At 42.7% G+C, this 18007-nt stretch overlaps 1 protein-coding gene across 5 annotated transcripts in view; it reads right to left on the bottom strand.

Moving 5' to 3' along the window:
* RNF111 (ring finger protein 111) overlaps positions 1 to 18007 on the bottom strand; it is an 88456-nt gene that overhangs the window by 51706 nt on the left and 18743 nt on the right. For all 5 annotated transcript variants that reach the window (XM_077472399.1, XM_077472400.1, XM_077472401.1 and 2 more), the window contains exon 2: positions 257 to 1129. In XM_077472399.1, the coding sequence (XP_077328525.1) occupies positions 257 to 1085 (829 nt within the window). In that variant the 5' untranslated portion in view covers positions 1086 to 1129. The remainder of the gene's footprint in view (positions 1 to 256; positions 1130 to 18007) is intronic.

The raw sequence follows: 18007 nt of genomic DNA, 5'->3' as shown, positions 1-18007 counted from the left end.
CAGTGACGTCAACTGACAGTGGGCTTTAGCCAATTGTCAGCTGAAAATGGCTCATTAGGAGTACAAAACAAACTGCACTACTGTGATCCCCAGGAGTCTATTCTTCTCCTTTAAATAGTGTTTACAGTTTGTGGTGCTCAGATACAGTTAAGTTCTGCTGTAAAACCACAAGCAAAAGGAAAAAGAAATAGAAACACATAGTTAAAGTACCAACACAACTACACAAACAATTTTAAAATACATATATATGTTTTACCTGAGGGAAGAGTTGTACCATTTTGGTGGTTTTCCTCTGGAGACAAAAAGATATCCTCCTCTCCTTCAGTGGAAGAACTAGTGCTAGAGGCTGACTCACTGCTTAGGTCATTCTCACTAGAGCTGCTGGAACTAGGGAGCAGTGCATACTTCTTCCTGGCCAAAACTTCTCTTTTCTTCCTCTGCAATAACAGCCTCTCCTTCTGCTTTTGTGTCCGCTGTGTAGAACCCTTTTTCACAAAAGTCTTTCGGTGCACAGACCTCCGTAAGGAGCTCACCTGATAACAAGGCCGCTTCATTAGCATACTAGGCACAGACTCTGACTGGGAACGAGGCCATTTTTGAGCCCTTGAAGGGGGAGGAGTCCTATTTGTAGTATTTACACCTGTCGGAGAGAAATGTCTAGAGCCGTCCTTGTCCTCGTCAGAAGTCATAGTATCAGAGTCACCAAAATGTGAACTAGACGAAGGTGAAGATACACAATCACTAAAGGAAGAGTCGTTATCTTCATCGCTTTGAGGCCCTAATCGAAGTTCGATCAGTCTCTGATTTTTCTTAGCCTCACAACTCTGTGCATAGGAAGGCCCAGCCTGCTGGCTTTTCCTCTTTTTTCGCACAAGTCCTTTCTCTTGCTCTGTGCCGCCGTTTAAGCTCCTCGGCTGCTTATTTGAGTCACTGCACAAATGAGAGAACTCATTTCCCACCTTACTGGAGATCATGTCCACGTCTGATGGGAAGGTCTTTGCTGCCCCAATAGGCTCAGGGTTCAGCAATACCCCTTTTAAGCTTTCCTGTTTCTTTGGTGCATCTGGAGAAACCTCACTCTTCATATCCGCGTAAAAAATGGGAGCGCGTTAGTGATGTCCACAATAAGCTGAAAAAAAAAAAAAAAAAAATTGAGCCTGAATACTGTACAATAAATGTGCTTACATTTGCTTATTTAGGTTATGCACAAAGCACAGTTTAAACAATTTGCCTAATGTTTACATTGCAATCCTTTTAAGAACTTCTGATACAACCTGTTAAAGTTCAACTCCAGGCAAATTTTATTTCACTTTGGATTGAGCAAGGAAGAGTTAGAGAATCTGTCAGTGTCCCTGCGGGGGGATTTCAGGACAGAAATTGATGGATAATTTCCCCAACAGGGCCGGAGATAAACAATTTTTTTTTTTAGATGGTATATGTAGAGATAGAACCTCTAACAATGTTTTTACTGTTCAAGCTTTGGCGCTCAAGTAAGACACCCAATTCATGAATGGAAGCAAGGAAAAATCTTGCCAATTAAAAGTGAAGTAAAGTAAACCCATCGATTTAAACAGTTAAAAAAAAAAAAAAAAAAAAAGGCATGCCGGGAATGCTAACTGCACATTGGTTGCGCTCTCAGCCAGACTATCAAACCATCCAATGGCTTGTGCCATAATGGATCACATGTGCACAACCATAGCAATTGAAGATTAAACAGAGGCAAAGATGGCAGCTTCCTTGGCTGAAAACGATAGGGGAGTTAACTTCCACTTAAGGCTGGGTTCACACTGCAGCGGTTTATGAGAGCGGATGTGATTCGCACCGCACTGCAAATCACATGCGATCTCTGTGTGATGCAAGTTCAGCCATACAGATAGTATGGCTGAATTCGCATTGCATCCGGCTCAAACTCGTACAGGACCCTTTTTTTTGGTCCGCAGCAGAATCGGATCGCATGGGTGTTCACACCATGCGATCCGATTCCTGTCCAAGTTTGCAGATCGCACTGCGATATGCGAACTGATCTGGGGGTGTCATTAACGTTTCACTGACACTCCCAGCAGTTCGCATAGGGCAGTGCGAACTGCCGCTGGGAGGTAGGCGATGCGGGAACCCGCAGTGGATTTGCGGCGTTCCCGCATCGCTGCAATGTGAACCCAGCCTTGAAGCGGGATTTCACTGTGGAAAAAAATATTAAAAGCCAGCAGCTACAAATACTGCAGCTGCTGACTTTTAATAAATGGACACTTACCTGTCCTGGGGTCCAGCGATGCCGGCAGCCGAGGCCGATCGATTGCTCGGCTCTCGGCTGCTGCCGCCACCATTCTAGGTGAGGGAATCAGGAAGTGAAGTGCTGCGGCTTCACTTCCCGGTTCCCTACTGCGCATGCGCAAGTCACGCAGTGCAATAGGAATTGTCCGCGCTGTTCTGGGACCCGTGTGTGTCCCAGCAGACAGCGTGCAGGGACAGGAAGAGGCATAAACTCCCGTGGGAGTCTATGCCCGGAAGTCGGTGTAAATACCTCTCTTTGACAGGTATCTGCACCCCCTCCCCCCTGAAAGCTGCCAATTGTGACATCGGAGGGGGGGAGGGTTCCGATCAGCGGAAGTTCCACTTTAGGGTGGAGCCCCGCATTAAACAGAAAAATGCGTGTATGTTCTTTTAGGCCTATTTCATACTGGGGTGGTGCGGGCGTCGGCTGTAAAGCGGTGAATAAAGTTATACCAGTTTACATACTCATTAACCACTTCCCCGCCCTATAGCAGAATGAAGGCCGGACGGTGGTTCAGTTATCCAGGCTGGGCGTCATATGACATCTTGCAAGACACCGCACGCTGGTGTGTTTTGTCAGTCTGACACACCACTACACAGGCTCCGGTAAAGAGGCTCTTTACCATGCGATCAGTCGTGTCCAATTGTGGCTGATCATGATGTAAATATGAAGAGCCGTTGATCGGCTTTACCTCACTCGCATCTGACAGACGTCATTAGAGGAGAGCTGATGTTTAGGTACAGTGTAGCATGACCGCACAGTTGTCATTTAAACAGTGACAGCACAGAAAGGTGAAAAATGGCTTGGGCAAGAAGGTGTATAAGTGCCTGGTATTGACATGGTTAACAAGGGTAGGGCCTGCCCAAAAAAGATTTTCAAAGTTTGGCAGCCCTGGCTTGATATTGCGGACTCCTGGAAGGACACTCCGCTCTCCCAACAAAGAGTGATTAGAACGGGCTCCTATCACTGTATCTGTGGTTCGCTACATCCCAGGTTGCTGGCTCCCTGACTATTCTGTTTAATGGTGAGGGAGAAGGGTTGAGAGGTTTGAGTGAGGTTGTGTGTAAGATAGGGGTGCAACGGATCGTCACCGATCCACGATCCGAACGGGTCAGCCCACTCGTATCGGCATACGCCGTGATCCGCGGTCAGAAAGCAAAAACGCCGCAAAATCACGTGCACAAGAATCAACAGCAAAAAGCACTGCATAAATTGATCAAAAGCAAACTTCATAGGTGTGTACAGAGCCTTACGCTGGCCACACTGATCAATTGTACACACTGAAAAATCTTTGTACATGAATCACTGAATGTTTGAAAATGAATGTAATTTCTGAACGAAAACCCCTTACACGGTCTGAAAATTCCTTTGACCAAGAAGTTTTCCCATTTCAAAATTTTTACGTTACTGTGGTTTGGGGGGGGGGGGAGGGTGGAGTCGATTTGACCTCACCAACAATTAGAAAATCAAACAAAGTTAGTAAAAAATACAAAATCTTTTGAAGGAAGACATTGTTTTTGTATGGCCACCATATAATATTACAGTTCTGTTTGAAAATATGCAAAACCAACTTTAATTTTTTTTTCTTTAAAGAGGGATTCCACTGAAATAAATAAATATATATATTTATTCTCTGTGAGGGAATCAGGAAGTGAAGAGTCGTGGCTTCACTTCCCGGTTCCTTACTGCGCATGCTGGAGTCGCGCAGTGCAATGGGAATGGTCTGCGCCGTCTCTGGGACCTGTGTGTGTCCCAGCAGACAGCGCGCTGGGACAATAAGAATCATAGACTCCCATGGGAGTCTATGCCCAGAAGTGGGTGCAAATACCTGTCCTAGACAGGTATCTGCAGCCCCTCCCCACTGAAAGGTGCCAACTTTGACACCAGAGTGGGGGGGGGGGGGGGGGGGAGCGTTCAGATAAGCGCAAGTTCCACTTAAGGGCCGGTTCACACAGCAGGCGAGGCGACTCCGACTTGCCTCGCCGCGACCTACCGCGGCCTCAGCGGCGACTTGCAAATGACTTCTGTATAGAAGTCAATGCAAGTCGCCCCGAGGTCGCCCAAAAGTAGTACAGGAACCTTTTTTCTGAGTGGGAGCGACTCGAGTCGCTCCTCTCAGAACGGTTCCATTGTACAGAACGGGGGCGACTTGCGAGAGCGAGGCGAGTCGTGTCGCCTCGCATCGCCCGCTGTGTGAACCGGCTCTTAGGGTGGAACCCCGCTTTAAAAAAGATGATAATTTGATCGGAGTCTGATGATATTTACTAGATTCAACCTCTACTTATATACAAACACAAACACACTGCATTTTCAGTACCAAAATGTCCATTTAGTGCACCTCTAGTACATACGGAAGCTGGAATTTGGAAAAAATTAAATAAATAAAAAAGCCTTTAAGAAAAAGACAAAAATACTTGTCGTCACTGCACAATATCAGCCAAGCTATTCAGGAAGCAGTGCTCATAAAAGGGAAACAGCTGAAAAAAAGCTAAAAGCAGTTTTATGCCACAAATCATTTTTTGAAAGCTCAAGTACAGCAATCAACAGCGAATTCACTAACCAGCGCATTGTTTTATTAAGCTGACAATTTTCATGTCTAGTCATCGGCAGATAAAGGTGATAATTGCTGGCCTACACCCCCACAATTCTGGCTAAGCAGAAACTGGCAGTTACTCGTTCCCATCTGATGTGGATGCTTTATCTATGAAGATGCATGTTAGGAATGTGAAAGAAATGGGGAACTCTATAAATACATTTTTTACATTTTGTATGCTTTACCAAATGCAGCCATGGACCTCGGCATCACACCAACATACACACGATCCGAAAATCAGGAGAAAAATATCGCTTTCGACGCGATCGTATGATAATCGGATCGTTAGTACAGAGCTTTCGAGAGCTGATCACGTCAATTCATTTGATATTTTTCGATCGGAAAAATCACAAAAATTTTCCTTGTATGATACCAGATATTACAATTGTCCTCCGAAAATACAATACAAATACATTACAACACATGACATCACTTCCAATTTTTTTTTCCTGTCGACCGAGAATTTGTGACTTTAGTAACCTATTCAATTTCTACTTACAACTATTAAGCAAAAAAAAAGTTGTACTATCTTCCGATTGTGTGTACGGACCATAACTTTGTCACCTACTCGCATTCCTAAGGCTTGATTCACACCTATGCATTTTTAGTGCTTTTTGCAGATTTGCACTACAGTCCATTTACCATGGTTTCCTATGGGACACAATCTGTAGTGCAAAACTGCAAAAAGCACTAAAAATGCAAAGGTGTGACTCCAGCTTAAGACCGTGATAAGAGAATAGCACGCCTATGTACGTCCAACATTTGTAATATTGTGGTACCACGATGATAAAAGAAAAAAAAAAGAAAGAAAAAAAATTGCAAAACAAAAATAGTTACTTGGAAAGATACAGAGTATCTTTTTGTGTCTGTTCCCTACTGCAGTAGTTTACCACTTGGAACCACTAAATATTAGGCTAGGAGTTGTCCGTCTATAAAATTTCCAAGATGGAAAGAACTTACTAAAACTGAAGTTCTGTCTGCTCCAATCCGCTGTGCAGAGTAACCAATCCGCTTGTTTAATAAGACTTGGAAAATGAAATCCAGAAGCCGATTGGCTGTCATGCACAGCTGCTCCAGATTCTGTTCCAGTCTTCGTAAAACTTCCCTCAGTGTAATTTAGTTACCACATGGAGACTATGGGCACAGAAAAAGACATCAGCCCACTTACCGTATATACTCGAGTATAGGTCGATCTGAATATAAGCCGAGGCCCCTAATTTACCACAAAAAAACTGGGAAAACTTATTGACTCGTGTATAAGCCGAGGGTGAGACATGCAGCAGCTACTGTTACAGCTTAAAAGAGTGGAAAAGAGGGTCAACAATGCCCATCTGCAGCTGCATACCTCCCTGTGTCCATGCCTGTGTCCCGTCCATGCCTGTGTCCCGTCCATGCCTACCTGTCTCTTTGCCTTCTGCAGCCTCTGTGTGCCATGCCACACCTCTCCTCCTCGTCTGACAGACGGCGGCCATTCCACTGTTCAAAAGCCGCACCTCTCTGTCTGTGATAGGCGGAACACTCAATTTCCCAGCAGTCAGTGTTCCGCCTATCACGGACATCCTCTCATCCTTGTCCGTAGTATGAGAATGAGCGGATGTCCGTGATAGGCGGAACACTGACTGCTGGGAAATTCAGTGTTCCGCCTATCACAGACAGGGAGGCGCGGCTTTTGAATAGTGGAATGGTCGCCGTCTGCCTGCCTGATCTGCGTGACTCGAGTATAAGCCGAGGGGGGCACTTTCAGCCTAAAAAAAAAAAAAAAAAGGGGCTGAAAATCTCGGCTTATACTCGAGTATATACGGTACTATAGAAGAACATATTGTAGTACCCATTTTTACTTACAATGTAGAACAGCTATTATCAATCAGAGTTCCTTGAAACCAGAGGCTGCTAGGAGTTCCTTGAACTGTGGATGATGGCCCTCCAACCCAATGGTGCCTGCATAGTTCCATAGGTGGGGAAGCAGTCCTCAGCAGGAGAAGACCGCGATTATTACTAGCAGCTATACTAGCCACTAGCGATAATCATACGTAAAATCCAGCAGGGTGGTTGTACACTGTATCAGTTTGCAATATACAGCTGCTGTCACTTCTGAAAGTGCTAGGTAGAAATCGTAGCTGCCTTTTCACCACAATCTTGGGCCCCAGTAGCACAGGTGAATTAAAAAGGGCTTGTAAAAAGGCAGAAGGTTATTTTTGTTACTGTAAAGCATTCTATGCATCAAGATAAAAAGCCTTCTGTGTGCACCGCAGCCCCTCCTCACACTTACCCGAGCACCATCTCCATCCACAAGTGTCTCAGCCATCTGAGATTCTCCCTCCTGATTGGCTGAGACACAGCAGCGGGGCCATTGGCTTCCACTGCTGTCAAAGTCAGCTAACAAATCAGGGGAGAGAGGGGCTGTGGAGAGGTGGGGGGGGGGTCTGTGTCTAAATGGACAGAAGGAGCTGTGACTGAGCTTGGGCGCCCCCAAAGCAAGCTACTTGTTGTGGGGACACTGAACAGAAGGGAGGGGCCAAGAGCACAGAAGAGGGACCCGAGAAGGAGGAGGATTGGGGCTGCTCTGTGCAAATATACAAGAACATGTTTATTTCTTTTTAAAGGGAAAAAAAAAAGTGAGACTTTACAAATTGTTCTAATAGGGAAATGGAGCCTAAAAACTGAAATAGATTAGTTCTAGTAGAGAAGTCCGATTCTCTAGCAATGGATCATTACACAGAAATAAGAGATTAAAAACAGACACTAAGGACTTAGTTACACTAGCAGCTGGGGGGTGGCAGTAATACAACGTGGTTGAGCCGTTTTTAGTTTCCCCTTTAACTGGCGAGGTAAAGGCTGAGGATGTACACATGCTGCGGCAAAAATTATACCACCGTCACACTCAGCAGGCACAATCGCCCACTGAACATGACACATTAAAGTGAATGGGGCTGCGTTGCAATGGTTGTCCAGTATTTGGGGGTTGAAACAAGAGGACAGAAGGCAATATGAAGCCTCCTCTCGCCTGTCAGATACTCTCTAAAGGCTTAAAGCGGGATTCCGCTGCCGTTTTTTTTTTTTACCTGTGTCACTGGTGGGCGATTCCTACGGTGTCTTTGCAGTCACGATCGGCGTCTTTTTAACCCCCAGCGTGATGATTTGATTGCTAAGGAAAACTTTTAAAAAAGCAGTCCGGTGGTTTCCATTTTCACTGTGGGCGTTTGAAGCCCACAGGCATTTACTTCCTGGATGCGATGAAACTGAGCTCCCAGCATCCACCGCTCCATCTCGCACATGCTCATTGAGTGTCCTCTTTGTTTTCCTTCCTCTTGCCTCGTGTGCTATAGTGGTAATGGCAGATAGAGCTGCCTGCCCACTTTCAAAATGGCTATTTCGGACATGCCCTCGTCACGTGACCGGCGTCCTCCTTCCGAAATATCACGAGATTTCGGCATGACTGTGTCCCCCACTGATTCCTGGGAAATAGCTAAAAAAGTTCCCAGGGACCATTGCGAAGCCGATAAACACGCCTACTGCCACGGGAGGAGAGCCCAGAAGTCGGCATAAACATTAAAAATAAAAAGGTAAATACTGCATATTATTTTATTTCAATGGTCATAACTGCATCTATGTTCCAAAGTTATTTGAATAAGATGAACTTGCAATTTTCTGTACAAAACCGCTTTAATTGAACACTGATTGCTCTTCAGAAAGCAATCCACATGTAAACAAGGCCTTAGACCCCTTTCAAAGAAGCTGGATTTGAGTCTCAGCAGGAGAGACATCCGTTGATTCCCTGCTGAGCGGAGAAGTCGGATGACCGGTCCATGTCAACTCGGCTTATGCAGAGCGGACACTGACACCGTCCGCTCTATGGTCCAATCGTGTCTGGCTGAAAAACACTCGGACCCGATTGAGCCGCTCCTGTGACAGGGGCCTTAGGCTACACACACACAGATTGGTTGTTTATTTTGCACAGTCTAAAAGCTTAATAGAAAAAAAATCTGACTAAATACTCCATCAATGCTACACAGCATAGATGGACTTCTCTTATACCTTGACAGCCAGCCCCACTGGCCACGAAAATACGTGAACCATGGCTGCATCTGATTGGAATCACCAAACATTGACCGCAGGTGAATTTTCCTGATGTAGGTTTTAAATTAAAGCGATTGATTCACCACCAGTGAATGTTTGGGAAGTCAAGTTTACTGCTTAATATACCCCCCACCAACTGAAAGTATAATCTTAACCCTCAGGATCTGAGAAATTATGAAAAATGTCAACATTACTTTTTATGTATATCCATGAGGAAATAACAGACATCCAGTGTCTAACTGGAAATGCTTTGAAATGCATACAATACATATAGATTTATGTACCAAAAAAAATCTAAACAAAAGAAAATTTGGCAAGCTATACCTAAACAAAGAGCCGTTTCATTATGCTGTAATGTCATCTCTGGCAACAGATGGCATGCACAGATGAGTAATGATACCAGAGAAACCTCGCTGAATGCTCTGCCCTCCAAACAGAAAATAGTCTGCAGCAGAAATTCTCTCTAATTGCATTCATCAAGCAGTAAGACTGCACATAAATGATAATCAGGATTTTTTTTTCTCTTGCAGAGAGATTTTAGTGATACAATTATATGTTGTATCTCGTTTATCTTTTTTCATTAATGAGAAGGAAAGAAAGAATTTGCTAATTCAACAGGATGATGTCTATACTGAATTCATTTTGTTACATGACCCAAGAGCCCTAGACATTACAAAGCTCTATTATTACTACTCTGCACAGTGCTACTAATACTAAAGAAAATGGATTTCACCCACAAAATTGGTGGTTAGTAAAGAATATACATCAATGAGTTACCAAATGAAGTACAATGATATTTTTCAGACCTCCTCAAACCAAAACGAATTTCATTTACCACTGAGGTTGGTTGGCTACACTTACTCTATGACCTTTCACTGTGAAGATCCAGCACATGTGAATGCACTTCATTGATGTGCCCTATTCACAAGTGTGAGTGGGGTCTATTTGAGATTACCAATGGGAGACTCAACAGGGATCTATGTTAATAGGTGAGTGCAGGAAGTCCTGTTGAAAGCAATGGAAGCCTGACAGCACCCGCAGCTATACACAGCTGTTTGAATGTCATCGCTCATGCGGTAATTACATGTGTATTATCTGGGAACAGCCTCCCATGCTGTGGGCGCTGTCAGGCCCCCTTTGCTTTCAATGGGACTTCCTCAAAGCAACTATTTGCATCGCTCCCCACCAATACTCCCATGGGCAATTTCAAATGGCCTAATTTTCAAGTGTGAATGAGGTCTTAAGTCTGTACCAACAATCCAAAGTTAACCACTTGAGGTCCAGGCAATAGCCCAATGATGGCTACAGCGCAGACCTCAATTTCCGCAGACTCAGGTGATCACCGATCTGAGCAAGGGGCCGGGCCCAGCCCCTTACCATGTGATCAGCTGTCAGCCAATGACAGCTGATCACATGATGTAAACAAAAGCTTGGATTTTTTGAGAAAAAAAAGCAGATCACCGGCTTATGTTAAAGGGACATCGGTGCCGAAGAGGAAGCATCACAGGCACCTCATCAGTACCCCCTGCCAGTGCCACCTGTTATTGCCAACTGCCAGTGCCACTTATCAGTAAGTATACTGTATATCAGTATACTTAGGCATCTGATGAGTTCAAGTGTGAAGTGGAGTGGTTTATGATTTGGCTTGTCTTTTTACTGTTCATCTGAGTGCATTGAGATTAATTTTTATTTATTAAAGTGCTGAAACTGTATTACGCTATTGGAGGCTTCCATTATTTTTTCTGCAAGGTACATATATACCTATTTTACCGAGAAGTGATCAAGGTGTATGGGCTTCACAAATTTGATGGTTTACAGTCTTCGCCTATCTAGAGGATTTAAAGCTCTATTGGCCAAACAAAAAAAAAAAGAAAACGGCTGAAATTCGGTCATATGGCCGGTTAATGGGCATAAAATCAATTGTTGGGATATTTTTGAGCCGAAAAAAACAAAGGACAGCTTTGGAAATGATCTGCTGAACAATAAATTGAAAGGTTAATGCATTTCCCGTCCCAACTGTTTGCACTAGGTATATGTAAAAAAACAAAAACGAATATATGGATGTCCACAGAACGATTTATCGGTGATTACATGATAGCACCATCGTTTGCTCTCATGGCCAAATGTTTGTTTTGAGAAAATGGGTTAGGCTGATTTTTCGTATCGTGTAAGCTAGCATAAGCTCCATTTCATGCTGAATAAACTGAATTATTGAGGTATCTTAAATATTAAACTATCTTTAGATAGATTTTTACTCAAAAAAACATTTTAAAGAAAAGTATACATTTTTTTTTTTTAAATCGATTTTTATCCAACCCGGGTCTCTCTAAGGGAGCATTCAGGAGACATTTTTTGTACTCAGGGATTCCAGGTTAGGCCAGAGAGGGCCGATTTACAGTACCTCACTGGATTGGCAAGTCCATATTTGGGACCTGGAATTCAGAGACTTGGAGAAATTTTGAATCAGAAAGAGCCTCCAAAACCTGATTACAAGGACTTTAATCCCCAAAAAATAAATAATCCACCTGTAAAGGAGGCTTAAAAAAAGCACCAATAAGGAGCCATCATCTGTTTGGGGTGGAATAATCTGGAGACAAACTTTATTTTGTACCCTGAAACAGATGGAAGCTGTAAACCACTAATGGGGCTAGTGGTGAGCCATATTGTGGTCTTACTCATACCAGGCCTATTTACCCTTTTTTTCTGAAGGAAGCTTGTTTTGAGAGACCAACGCAGACTATTTACACCCCATTCACACTTAGGCGACTTCTCATGCAACTTTGGACAACTTCCACAAGCGGCTGGCTGGTGATCTTAGAGTCTCCATATTACACAAGACACTCAAAATACAGCTTTATTGGCTGACAAGATAATACATTATGGAGGTGCTGAGCAGTTCATTAAAAGGCTCATTCTATATGCATGTTTCAAGTACATTGTTTACAAAGAAAATGCGGAGGATGCCACTTTAAAAAGCTGCAGCTGAGCTGTATTATCACAGATCAATCTGTAGCCAATGCAGGAATCACTACAGAGAGGCAGGACACACAGATTACAGCAAGAAATGTGTTCAAGTTGTAACATTTTAGGCCTTGCGGCTCTTGTTGGGAAATCTTACAGGCTGCTCACATTCTCTACATCATGTCTGCAAGTTTCAGCAAATCGTCCTCAAAACTGCATTCTTGCCGGGGCCCAAAACACTCCAGACTGAATTTTACAACCTTTTCACATGATCGCTAGAAAAACGTAATGCATATGAAATCAGTCAGCCATACTTCTGGCAAAACTACTTGAGGAAAGATATGTATGCTAAATACTGCAAAAGTATACACATTCTTCTAGGCTCCATTTACACAACGGAAGTTCAACTGAGCATGCACGTTTTTTCGCATCACGATAGGGGTAGCCTATTAATTCAAATATGCTGTACTATGTGCGAGAGACACCCAAAAAAGGTGCCACACCAAAACACATGGTACCGTGGATACCTTGCATTTAGGTGTTGGCAAATGTGCATGCATTCGCAAGATGCATGGGGTGAAAAAGAATTAAACGGCACAACTTCAGCGCATTTTTGCATTCGTGTGTTCCAGCCTGCATGCATGCATTTCCACATAGCACTTGTGTGACTGAAACCCTAAGCCCTTGTACACATTGAACGCAGCTTTGAAATTGTGCAACTTCATCTAAAATGACAGGATTTCAGAAGTTGCATTTCAGTGCAACTTGAAAGACATCCGAGTGGCTTCATGAAATTGCCAAGAGTAGTCCGGGAATTATTCTTGCAAATCTGAGCAGCGGTGCACTGATTGGAATGGTGCCATTGCATAACAAGGCGCAGCCTATTGCCACCAATTTGACCTGACAAATCACACCAATGTTAACGAGGGCCAATGAAAATTACTTTTTATTTTTTTCTAAGCTATGGACAGAATGGGGACGGTTTGGAATCAGTTATGTTTTTGCTGCCATTTCTATAGCCATTACACAGATTCTCTGGAACTAGTGCGAGACCTCCCCCGAGCCATTTTCGACCGTTTTTTTCTTTCAGCAAATTGCCAAAAATGTTTCAGCGGCCAAAATTTCGGTGCATCCCTAAAAACAACCCAACACCGCTGTTCATGTGTGAGGGAAAGCATAGTAAAGACCCTGTGTTCACGTGCAATGCACACAATTACAGCATGTTTGTTGGGAAAATTAAATAAAAAAGTTAAAAACATGCATCATATCATCTCATCACTTGTCAATCACCTCTGAAAAGCGAATCAAACACGAGCAATCAGAGCAGAGGTAGATTTAGACGCCCAACTAAACCTAAACGAGCCCTCTGTCTTGGTAGAGGAACGCCAAATCTTTCTCTGCTGAAGGTAGCCATCCTTTCCTCTCTTACTTCCCAACTAGCCAATAAACCACCAAAGGTCAGAGAAGATTAGCTGTGAAAATAACTCTCCCTAAAAACGTCAGCCACACAGAGAACATTTTTATTTTTTTAAATGAACTGACTCAGACTTGTAGATGAGCAGTAAAACAGAACCTTCGTATTACACTGCGGAGAATATTTAAGTGAAGCATAAATATTCATTGAGCAAATATGGAAGCCAAAATAAGTGTATATATTCGCAAAATGCCCAAGAAAAAAAAAACAAAAAAAAAACAAAGCCAAAAGTATACATAACAAAAGATGCAATGGTAAATACATGGTTGAGGGGAACTAGAGAAAGCTGGCTATACACTAGAAGGATTCCTAAAGGTTTAAAAAGGGGCGAATCGATCAATTTGTAACAGACAATGTGGTGTTTGGATTGAGAGAAAAAAAACAAAGAAAACAAAAAAAAAAAAAAAAAAAAAAAAAACCACACCCATTTGTAATAATGTGCATCCCAAATAAAATGTAGAATTCCAAAACACTGATTAACCACTTGACCACTGGGCACTTAAACACCCTTAATAACCAGACCAATTTTCAGCTTTCGGTGCTCTCGCATTTTGAATGACAATTACTCAGTCATGCAACACTGGACCTATATGAAATTTTTGTCCTTTTTTTCACACCAATAGAGCTTTCTTTTGGTGGTATTTAATCACCGCTGGGTTTTTTTATTTTTTGTGCTATAAAGGAAAAAATACCGAAAATTCTGTAAAAAAATAAATTTTTCTTTGTTTCTGTTAGAAAATTTAGCAGATTAGTAATTTTTTTTTTTCTTCATAAATTTTGGCCAAAATTTATACTACTACATATCTTTGGTAAAAATAAGTACAAATTGGTGGATATTATTTGGTCTTTGTGAAAGTTATAGAGTCCACAAGCTATGGTGCCAATATCTGAAAATTGATCACACCTGAAGGACTGACGGCCTATTTCAATTCTTGAGACCCTAACATGCCAGAAAAGTACAAATACCCCCCAAATGACCCCTTTTTGGAAAGAAGACATTCCAAGATATTTAGTAAGAGGCATGATGAGTTTTTTGAAGTTGTCATTTTTTCCCACAATTCTTTGCAAAATAAAGATTTTTTTTACTTTTTTTTTTTTCACAAAATTGTCATATTATCAGGTTATTTCTCACACACAGCATATGCATACCACAAATTACACCCCAAAACAGATTCTGCTATTACTCCCGTGTACGGCGATACCACATGTGTGAGACTTTTACAGTGTGGCCACATACACAGTCCCAACATGCAGGGAGCGCCATCAGGTGTTCTGGAGCACCCAGGACAATTCTGACATTTCTCTCCTACATGTAAAAAATCATAATTTATTTGCTAGAAAATTACATAGAACTCCAAAACATTATATATGTTTTTTTAGCAAACACCCTGGAGAATACAATGGTGGTCTTTGCAACTTTTTATCTCGCACGGTATTTGCGCAGTAATTTTTCGAATGCTTTTTTTGGAAAAAAAACAGTTTTGTGCTTAAAAAAAAAAAAAAAAAAAAAAAAAAAAAACAGTAAAGTTAGCCCAATTTTTCCATAATGTGAAAGATGAAGTTACGCTGAGTAAATAGATACCTAATATGTCACTCTTCAAAATTGCACACGCTCGTGGAATGGCGCCAAACGTCGCTACTTAAAAATCCCCATAGGAGACGATTTAATTTTTTTTTACTGGTTATATGTTTTGAGTTACAGAGGAGGTCTAGGGCTGGAATTATTGCTCTCGCTCCAACGTTCGCAGCGATACCTCACATGTGTGGTTTGAACACCGTTTTCATATGTGGGCGGGACTTACGTATGCATTCGCTTCTGCATGCGAGCACATGGGGACAGGGGCGCTTTAAAAAAAAAATAAAATTTTTTATTGTTCATTTTACTTTATTTATTTTAGTTTGACATTTTTTTCCCCAAAAATAATTTTTTTGATCACTTTTATTCCTATTACAAGGAATGTAAACATCCCTTGTAATAGGAATATGGCATGACAGGTCCTCTTTACAGTGAGATATGGGGTCAATAAGACCCCGCATCTCACCTCTAAGCTGGGAAGCCTGAAAAAATAAATAAAAAGATTCTGACTTTGATCATATTAGCGAATTGGTAGAAGCACCGGAGGGCGGCGGGAAGGGGGGGGGGGATGTGTATGGCAGGGCATTGCAGAGCGTTGCAGGGCATTGCAGAGTGTTGCAGAGCGTTGCAGGGCATTGCAGAGTAATGGGGGTATTTCAGAGTAATGCAGAGTAATGGGGGTATTTCAGAGTAATGCAGAGTAATGGGGGTATTGCAGAGTAATGCAGAGTAATGGCAGGGTATTGCAGAGTGTTGGCAGGGAATTGAGGGGTTAATTTTCGGTGAGCAGCGATGTGGGCACTGCAGATGCAGCCCACATCGCTGCTGACACCGATCTCTTCCCCCTCCGCTGTACCGATCGGTACAGAGAGGGGGAGGGAGGAACCGGCGTCATAACATGACGCCGGTTTGTTTACAAGTGATCACTCCGTCATTTGACGGAGCGATCACGTGGTAAACGGCCGCGATGAGCGGCCGTTTACCGTGATTCGCCGGGTCCACTGGACCCAGCGGTCACGGATGCTCTCGTGTGCGCGCCCCAGGGGGCGCGCGAGAGCAGAATTCTGGGAGGCCGTTAATTAACGGCCTCTCAGAGTTAAACAACCGCCCTGAAGCCGTTAATCGGCAATGGGCGGTTGTTAAGTGGTTAAGGTAATCAAAAATGTTATTCAATTTTGAAGGTAACATTAAAGCTAAAGTGTGGTTTATGACCAGTGGTTAGCCAATAAATGCCAGCTTTATAAAAGATATATCTACTTCACAATTCATCAACAGAATGAAAGGTCATATCAGTCTACAAACTTCCTAGAGCAACACAAAGTAAAGAAACGGGCGCCAAATCACAAAGCGATAGAGCCCAAAGTACCGTTAAAGTAGAACCATAGGCACTTTTTTAAAATTTTGTTTCCACTTGGGATATTACATAAGGGATGGTTATAACCCGTTAGTTTTTATTTTGCCATCTGTGCCCTCTTGGGGATATTTACTGCCGCTTCCTGTCCCATAGCCAAAAAAGGAAGTTAGAGGAAATCACTGCAAATCAAGGGATTATATTGCAGATCCCCAGGTCACCGGAACTAGTGTCAGTATTGGAAGATTGCCTCTCTATTATCAACCCAAAATTTGGGATATTCTGTTACTGTCAATGATAATGGTAAACAGAACAAATAGAAAGGGAGAATCTCCCTAAAAAGGGCTGAGACAGCTAAAAAAAAAAAAAAAAAATAAATAAAAAAATAAAATAAAAAAAACAAACACACGACAGATGTTCTAATTCCTCTCTCCACTGTCCAAAATTAAAGAACAGCTTTGCCTTTAGTTAAACTTAAATACTGCCACATAAAAACAGCCAACATGTTTCAGGAGCAATGTCTTCATCAGGGAAGAATAAAATAAGAGCTGGAATGGACTCAAAAAGAAACTACAATCTAATGGAGGGGTTCATGGACCCCCAAGTGGTCAATGGATGGGTTTCAAGGTGCCGTGAGGGTCCCAAAAAAAAATAAAAAAAAAAAAAAATAAAAACACCACCACAATTATTTACATTCACTATATAGCCCTACCCCTTGTCCTAATTAATGGTTATCCCGCTCACCTCCCCCCCCCAACCCTTCCACTGTGTGAGCGGGTGAGGAATCCACTCCCCACAGTCGGTGTCGCATTTAAAAATCAGTGCAGCTGTGCAGGGCTATCCCAGCGATTCATTCTGAGAAATCTATGACTGAAAAAAAAAAATGACAAGTCCCATCTGTAACCGTGGCAGACCGCTTGTAGTTCTTAAACCCTGATGAGTTTTACTTCCTCTTTATTTCCCTGCAAATGCAAAGCATAATGGGCTACTATACAATCGTATAGTAGCCCATTATGTGTCCCTTAACTGAAACCAAAGCCTGCGATGTCACCGGTGTTGCCACTAGCAGTGAGCTTCCATCTTCACCCCTCTTCCTTCCGGGGCCACGAACTCCAGCTCTGTGACTGCCCGGAGTCGCGTGACGTCACATGCGGGCGGGAGCCAGAAGTCATGGCATGACCCTTTAGAACTGGTACGATCTGCCCTTTCTAAAGTGTGCATGCACCGTAGACATCAGCACATGGCTTTATTATAAACATCTCCTAAATCGTGGAGGCTTACAAGAAATTTCCAGCACCTACAGGTGAACCTCAATATAAGCTTACCTGTAGGTAAAAGTGGTTGTACAAGGAACTGCAACGATGCTGGTGAGCACTCCCTCCAGGTGTCTAAAAGAAAGCTACAACTAAGGCTTTTGCCGAAACGCGTCAGCTTTGTTTTACTGTCACTCTGATGTACCAATAAACGACACTTCAAGGATTACAGTGTTGCTGGCTCTTCTTACTATTGTCTAAAAGAAAGACCGTACATTAGTATGGGCATTAAGCTGGATTAAGTGTCTGCAGGAGCCAGACAACACAACTGCAAGCCACCAATCACAGGTGCAATGCTTTGCAGGCTCCGGGGGGGGGGGGGGGGGGCAATACATAATAAAATACATTTTTTACTACAAAAATGTGTGCATTTACTTTCTAAAAAAGCAA

Source organism: Lithobates pipiens, unplaced genomic scaffold (genome assembly GCF_037356315.1).
Source record: "Lithobates pipiens isolate NorthernLeopardFrog02 unplaced genomic scaffold, aLitPip1_a1.2 Scaffold_8, whole genome shotgun sequence".
Lineage (NCBI taxonomy): Eukaryota > Metazoa > Chordata > Amphibia > Anura > Ranidae > Lithobates > Lithobates pipiens.
This window is presented reverse-complemented; position numbering and strand designations above follow the sequence as displayed.